The 8,452-nt window shown below is 40.1% G+C and overlaps 1 protein-coding gene across 1 annotated transcript in view; it reads right to left on the bottom strand.

Moving 5' to 3' along the window:
* Positions 1–8,452, bottom strand: part of Pde3a (phosphodiesterase 3A) — a 272,374-nt gene that overhangs the window by 31,145 nt on the left and 232,777 nt on the right. The window contains exon 6 of the mRNA XM_005364554.2: positions 3,276–3,495. Coding sequence (XP_005364611.1) covers positions 3,276–3,495 — 220 coding nt within the window. The remainder of the gene's footprint in view (positions 1–3,275; positions 3,496–8,452) is intronic.

Below are 8,452 nucleotides of genomic sequence, written 5' to 3'. Positions count from 1 at the left end.
CCTGCCTCTGCCTCCCGAGTGCTGGGATTAAAGGCGTGCACCACCATCGCCCTGCTCATGATTAGATTTTAATCTTCTATTTTGTGTCTGGGCTCTTCTGCATAATATAAAAAAAAATCTCAGTAGAACATTTTTGTCTCATGGTGACGTAACACAATGGCCCAGAATAAAGGGAGATGAAATTAATATCTAATGTTGAATTTCTAAATGTTTCATCATTTTCTCAACTGTATACACAGTAAAATATTTCTGAGCTACAGTATACCATCATACCAAGTAAATTTATTTTTCAACCCTGAAATATAAACAGAAAAGCATTATATGGGATCTATTTTTAATGAGGAAAATCCATCACTTTTCATTAGGAAATCAAAAGAAAAGAAAAAAAGAAATAAAAAGTGCATGCTAACTTATGACCCGTAATCATGTGTGAAAGCTTATCAATGTGAAGGGTTTTCATTGCCTGACAATACCTAAGAGGACTCTTTAAGTTACTAGTTCAAAAAAAGTAGTTCCTGTCCAAAAAATAAAAAACCCAAAACAAAATATCCCAGCTTGTTGCAAAGGCATTACAATGGCCAAGAGACTAGGGTTCAATGCCAAGTCTTTCGAGTTCAGTAAGGGAAACCACAATAGTTAGTCGTGTGTTTCTGGAGCATTGTGTGACTACATGGGTGGCTGCTTTAAAGGGATTATAAAACCTGGTTTGAATTATAGATTTATAAAGCCCAAACAAATAAAATGCACACTACTGGATTTCTAAACATCACTGAACAAGGAGACAGAGAAATCCCCTCGGGTTTTTTCTTCACTCTCATTATTAAAACTCTGTGACATTCTTCCCTCTAAAAACAACCAAGATGATCTTGGTGGGGTGAAGCAGGGCAAGCCGTAGAGCTTTCCTGAACACCCCACACTTTTCTTTCAGATGATTATTTCTCACAAGTCTTGAGGGAGGGAGAACCCCTTGGAGAAGCTAGAAGCAGATGTTCTTAACCCAAATCACTTTGCTGGACTTTATCCTGGCTCAGGGTACAGAACAAAGAACAATGCTTCCCTCAGCAAGCCTGTTGAATGTCAGATGCCTGAACAATTACAGGGTGTTAACCTAAGGGAATTGGTGATGGGGGTCCAGTGAACTCAGAGAACTCTCAGACATGAAACAGACCAAGAGCTCCTCAGAGCTTTTGGCACAGTGAGTGTGAAGCAGCATGTCTTGGTCTCTGACTGCACAACAGCACTGGGAAGATGACCGTGTGGATGGAAAGCCCACAGAACTCATTTTTAGTTAGAACGCTGGCATGGAGAAAGCTTGAGTACTAGGGTAGAATTTTACTCAGATCTTCACCAACAATCAAGGTTGGGTATTTTTTTTCCTACATAAACACAGTTATAGAGAGAAAAGAAGTAGACATAAAGATGTTAAAATAAACTATGTTTATTTATCTTAGGGCAGTCAAGTTTTGACAAGGAGCAATCGCTAGGTGTTATGTGTTCAAGTCTTGCTCAGTAGGCTGTGGTGTTGTCTAGAGCTGGGGGATCCTTTAAAAACTGGGCTTTATGGGGAAGAACATAGGCCATGAGGGGGGTTCAAATGGATATCAGGCCCCACAATCTCTCTTCTCTCTGCCTTCACTTTCTTCAACAACAGTATCCTCAGTTGGACAGTTCCTGCCCTGGGATTCTGCTTTGCCACAAGCCCCTAAACAACAGGGTCAAGAAACCACCACTGAGTGAATCCACTAAAGCTGTAAGTAGAAATAGACCATTCTTTCTTGATCTCAAGTATCCCTTCCACAGTGATAATATATGGGGTTTACAGACAAGCTACAAGCAAATGAAACCTGTGAAGCTTAGTATCAGCTGTTAGTTATTAAAGAGAGTATGCTAATAAAAATGAGACACAAGAAAGCTTTGTGCTGCTAATACATTCAAATAGTCATCTTCATTAACTGAAGACAATAACACTTTTTAAGGCATTCTCAGGATTGTGCTTAAAACACTTGCCCTTTTCTACTTAAAAAAATACTTACTATTAGGGAGTGGAGAAATGGCCCAATGCTTAAGAGTGCTAGCTGTTCTCCCGGAGGACCTGGGTCTGATTTCCAGCACCCACATGGTAGCTCACAACTATCTGTAACTACAGTCTTAGCCAATTTGTCACCGTCCTCTGGCCTCCTAGGATACCCCATACAGATATACACAGGCAAAATACGCATATACATAAAAATAAGTAAAACCTTAAAAAATATTTAACACTTTAAAATCAACCATCCAAAAAAAGATATTGCTGGACAACAACAAAAATATGTTTTATCAGTAATTGGAGGTGTTTCCTCTTTATGCATAATGATGGTAAAGAAAAACACATTAAGGTCTTCTTAATCATCCATTGATAATACTTGGTAATTCAGTTTCCCTCCCTCCCTTCTTTCCCTCTTTCCTTCCTGTATTTATGAGAAATGGTTTCCTAGGTTATAGCCCAGGCTGGATTCAAACTCACTGTGTAGTTCAAGCTGTCTCTGAACTCCCAGCTATCCTTCTGAGCGCTAAGGTTATAAGCTTGCATCCCTAGGATCAGTGTATAATTCTTCTTCATTGTGATGTAAGAAGAGATTCTTTGTCTAAATTCATTCAGGGAACCATTTGAGTCAAGCTATAATGTATTATGTGTTATTAGTTCATTTTGGAAGAGTTAAAATTAAATACTTAAGTTTCAGGTAAAATGCCTTAAAAATCAGTATAAAATAGTCACAGGATAACATGTAAAAACATTCCAATAAAACAATCAATTACATAAAATTTCTTGATGAAAATTTAAATAATATATTTTATTATTTTTATTTCAAAATTTTAAACTTTCATGTTTATCTACATGTATGTGTCTGTATGTGGTACGTTCACATGAATGCAGGTAACCCTAAAAGGCAGAAGAAGGCATCAGATCCCCAAGAGGTAGGGTTACAGGTGGTTGTCAGCCATATGATGTGGGTGCTAGGACCCAACTAAGGTCCTCTGTAAGTGTAGCAAGCACTCTTAAGCCTTGAACCACATCCCCAGCCTACAAAACACACACTTTTTATCCATCACCCAACAGTATATATAACCAAATATATACAGCTAATTATTTTGCACTCTCTCCAAAGCTCTGGTCAGACTGAATGGAAAATGAAGTTTCTATTTATAGAGAGCCATGGAAAATCTGAATTGCTATTATAGCCTCAAACATAACATCACACTATCCTATTCTTCTGTTACCAGTGCACAGTTCTTACCTGCTACATACGACAGGTGGAGGCAGGATCTGAGGGGACAGGTCAGGGGCACTTTGGGTGTAAGTTAAGGCCCTGTGAGATCCAGGGCCCCGCTTGGCAGTTATTTCAGGGGATTCTGGAAACTGTGCTGAAGTGACGTTGCCAACGGGACTCCGGGCAGGTGACCCTTGAGGAGGCGAGGATGAGGGTGAGGGTACAGGTGAAATTTCAGCAAGGCTACCTGAAAGAGAAATAGAGTAATGCTGACATTCAACAGTGCAGGCATGTGTTTCCTTCCTGATGTCTTCACCCTGTGTACATACAATGAGTAGCCACCAACTTCATGCTCAGCCCCAGATCTGGTCTTATCTTCATGCCAGCATCTAGAGACAGGACATGTACCTGGGGTGTCTCCATGGCATGAAAGTAGAACCAGTAACTCATCCTGAGGAATTGGTGGCCCACCCACTGAATCCATAGTGGCCTGAAGTAACCCCAGGGCAGGAGGATAATTTTTTTTTCCATTTTTGTTTCGCTCTTGTCACCCTAACTTGGAAATAACACTTAAAAACTTTCTCATGTGTCTGAAAAATTTCCAGCTGGGACACGACTCACTACTTAAAAAAAAAAAAAAAAAAACTAAAAAAAAAAACCTTTTATTTATGTGCATGTGTGTTTGCCACATGAGTTTGTGTACTACATGGTGCAGGAGCCTATGGAGGCCAGAAGATGGCACCAGATCCCCTGGAACTGAAGTTCTTTTTATGATTTTGAGTCATCATATGGGCGCTGTGATTCAAACTAACCAGGTTCTCTGTAATAACAGCAAGTGCTTTTAATCACTGGGCCATTTCTACAGCCTCATTATTGCTTTTAAGTTTCATCTACAGCACACAGTGGCAGGCATTGGATGTTTAAAATATGCAAGTGAAAATGATAATTTGGGGGAGGTAATTAGACTTCTTAACTGTTCTCACACTCAGTGAAATGAACATTTCTACGTGAATATGCACCCTGAGAAAAGTGCGTTTGAAGAGAATATTAAAACATGTGATACATCCTGCACAAATACACAGTAGACCTAAAACTTGAACTTCAAAATTGAGCGTTTGTACCAACCTCCCCATGTTTACAGTTATGCTACAGTGTGAGGTCTGTTTAGAGCACTGGCTTGGATTTCTAGAATGCTCAGTCTGTAAGACAAGGCTAATGCCTTTTGAAGTTGCTTCCTCCCAAATACAGAGAAGACAAAGGCAAGTAAAATTGGAGGTTGGGGGAGATGAATGAGTTTCAAGTCATTCACAGGTCTCTGCTCATCCCCTCTCAGGGGAAACTGCTAGCCCTGGGTATCACATCCATAGCTAGTGTGTGTAGGTAACAGGCTGGTTCAAGGTGCCCTTGTGTCCAAAATATAGTTAATCAAGTTTGACTTTTCCCCATGAAAGTTTTCTGCTTCATGAAGTAGACTACCATAGATTGTAGAAGGGTCTTCTTGGCTTCCTTTTGATGCTTTTGTTAGGTTCCTGAGATGAGAGGAATCTGCATCTTCAGCATGGTGGACAGCCCCCCTACCAAGCCCCTGTAGTCTATTTCTGTGTTGCTTCCTGACCAGCAGAACAATCAGAACAATCCCTCACACTTGTACTTAACAAACGAAACTACCTTGACCCAGAGAGAGTAACTAAACATGTTGCCAGGGTTAGGAACAGATAGTAAGAGTGGGAACATGGAGGCATGGTCTGATTGGGCTTTTTTTTTTATTAATTTATTTATTTTATATCCTGATCACAGTTACCCCTCGCTCCACTCCTCCCATTCCCTCCCCAGCTCCTCTTTGTCCCACCTCCCATTCACTCCTCCTCTGTTTCTGATCAGGAAAGGTCAAGTCTCCCATGGATACCCACAAAACATAGCATATCAAATTGCAGAAAGACTAAACACATCCCATGTATTAAAGTTGGGAAAGGCAACCCAGTATGAAGAATAGGGTCCCAAAAGCCAACAACAACAACAAAAAAGTTGGTTCTATCGTAGGTCTCTGAGCCAGGACTCTGATTGGGCTTTAAAGACACCTGACATAGGCTTAACAGCTGTGCTTTAAAACATGAGCCTAAGCATCAGCATTGCTGTAGACACTGGCTCCAACATTTTGACGGCACATTATGAGATTTGGGGATACCTTTATACTATTTTTATTTCTTTAACCTTTTGGGGTATACATGTTCATGTCTGTACATGAGCATATGAAGGTTTGGGGGCAAATATGCACTGCACTGTCTTCACCAATGCTTTTCATCTTGATTTTGGGGACAGAGTCTCTCAGTGAACCTGGAGCTCACTGATACTTCTAGGCTGTCTCTTCCTCCACAGTGCTGGGATGTCAGGCTTGCCTCAGTTTATCTTGAGTCAAGCACTTTACCAACCCCAACCCCATTTAAAGTCTTTTTTTTTTTTTTTTTTTTTTTTTTTAACCAGACCATTAGTTCAAAACCCTCTGGGAAACTTCTCCATTTCTATCTCGACACAAATGTATTTTCGAGGGTAATTTATGAGAAGACTGGTTTTGTTTCAGTAGCTGGGAGTTGTTAGCTGTAGGGACATGGGGGTTCACTGTTAAATACACATTTTAAAATCCACACAGCCATTAGGGTTCTGGGAACTCAGCGATTAAATTTAAAATAACAAGCAGACTTGGAGGCTCCTGGGAGGCACTGTTAAAAGAATGTGCAGCAGAGAAGCTGAGACTTAGGGGGCAGGGTGGTGGAGGAGGAGATTCCAGATAGATGGAGAGATGAGCGATCAAACACAGGCAGTGTTTCTTAGTGCTTGACTGGGGAGGACTTCAGATTCCTGAGTTTTGTGGATTTGGGAATACTAACACCAGCTTCAATAGTTGAGCATCTCTAATGCAAATCTGGCAACTCAGGATGTTCCAACTTAGATTCCGGATTAGGATTTCTCAGTCTGTAATCATTAAATACCATTTTACTTTAGAAAGGAGGAAATAAAGTATTGTAGGTATAGAAAAGGGATCTCCTCAGGAAAATTAGAAATAACCTTCTTTGCAAGATAGAAATAAAGATGGAAAAGAAGGAAGGAATTATAAGATTCTTTAAGGGCCTTCAATCTAAAGTTTAGAAGGAAGATATGTAATTTAGCATTTACACACACACACACACACGAACTGAATGAGGTAAACCTGCATACTTTTTTATATATTTATCTTCATTTTTTAATTGAGTAATTTTAAGAGACTCCAGGAATAAGACACAGATCGTGAAATACAAGTCCCATAACAATTTAAATTATCTTGATATGGAACACTTAAAATATTGATAGGCAACAAATAAATAATATAACTTTTAAAGAGTCTAAAATTCTGACTTATTTGAGTAACAGCCTTTGCCTCCTTGTACGCTTGTTCCTAAGAGCCTGAGAAAATGTGCTTCACGGCGCAGAGGCAACCAAAGGGAGGAATACTGTCCAGGAATTCTTTAAGGAAACCCATTTGCTTTTCATTGTAAAATCTCCCAGTTTAACTTTAATTGAGCATGAGAGAAACTAGGCTGGAGAGATAATTCAGCAGCTAATAGCATTCACTGTTCCTTTGGGGACCTAAGTTAAGTTCTTAGCGCCTATATCAGGAGGCTCCCAAGCAGCAGTATCTGCCATTCTGGAGGTTCTGGCATTCTTTTCTGGCCTCTTCGGGGACCTGCATACAGGTGTACATATACACACAAACACATGAACACACATGTACATAGACAGAAACTAAATAAATCTTAAAAAAGAAAGAAACCATCTTTTCTGACAAATTCATGCCTCTGTACCAATGTTTTAGTAAGAACAATACAAAAAAAAAACTCACCATCATATAAAGATTTTTTAAGTCTAGCTTAGGGATGTAAGACATCTGGATTCACCACAAAAGAAAGCCCAGACTTACAAGACCCTAGCCGAGGATTACTACATAAGCAGCAATAATGAATCAGAAGAATTTGGAAGCTGAATGATATAACAATAGTTCCCCATTTTTAGTGACTCATACTAGAAGGCCAAGATTTAACATTCAAATCAGGAGCTCTAGAGATGCTCAGGGGTTAAGAGTGTGGCTGCTCTTCTGTGGGACCCAGGTTAGGTCCTAGCACCCACATGGCAGCTCACAATGAACTGTAACTCTAGTTCAAGGGTGTCTGATGATCTTTACTGACCTTTGCTGACACTGCATACATATGGTGCACATACATACATACAAACACTCATATAAGTAAAAAATGCAAGTTATACTTAACTCTCCCATTGGTATGCTTTCATCAGAGGACTCCTGTGTGATCTGATCCATGTATTTTTTTTTTTTAGTTGTTGGTAAAGATTACATATGTTTCAGTCATTTCAAAGGAATGCTGACTGAGGGAGCTGGGAACATACTTCTCACTTGGTTTGTGAAAAGAACAGATTCCATAAGTCTGATTTGTACAAAGAACATATCTTTCCTCCACTCTGGACTCAGATAATTCATCCTCAGTGTGCTGACCCATGGGCACCTCGAGGCTCAGGGCTCTTACATTCCTCCTCACACCTCCTGGGATCCCATATCCTTACCCTCTTCCATAAAAAAGATCTTCCCCAGCCTCTTCATTCATGGTTTATTGAAAAGTAGTTGGGGAAGAAATAAATTGCATCAAACACAGTCAGGTACTTGCTTAGCTGGGGCAGCCAAAGTCCATGACATCAATGCAAGGACAATAGGGTTTCAAAACTGAGGTGGAGGCTTGTGGAACACACGTGATACTGCTCCTTGGCAGAAAGAAACTATTGTGGGCAGAAGGGGGGAGGTGGTAGAAAGAGAGAGAGAAGAAACTAAATTGGGCAGTGGTGATGCACGCCTTTAATCCCAGCACTTGGCGGGGGGGGGGGCAGAGGCAGGCGGATCTCTGAGTTCAGTGCCATCTTGGTCTGCATAGTGAGTTCCTTAACAGGTAGGGCTACACATTGAAAATCTATCTCAAAACAAAAAAAAAATTAAATTAAATAAAAGCAAAACGTTAAGATAGAAGAAAGGGATGAGCAATCAGAACTAAATGTATAAAAATGCTATGAACAAACCTGCTGCTTGGTGCTAATCAAATCAAATGAAAACATACAAACCAGAAGAACCTAACCAATCAGGGAGAACGGGAATCTAGGTTCATCTGATT

The sequence above is a fragment of the Microtus ochrogaster genome (assembly GCF_000317375.1).
Source record: "Microtus ochrogaster isolate Prairie Vole_2 chromosome 14 unlocalized genomic scaffold, MicOch1.0 chr14_random_2, whole genome shotgun sequence".
In the NCBI taxonomy this organism is placed as follows: Eukaryota; Metazoa; Chordata; class Mammalia; order Rodentia; family Cricetidae; genus Microtus; species Microtus ochrogaster.
This window is presented reverse-complemented; position numbering and strand designations above follow the sequence as displayed.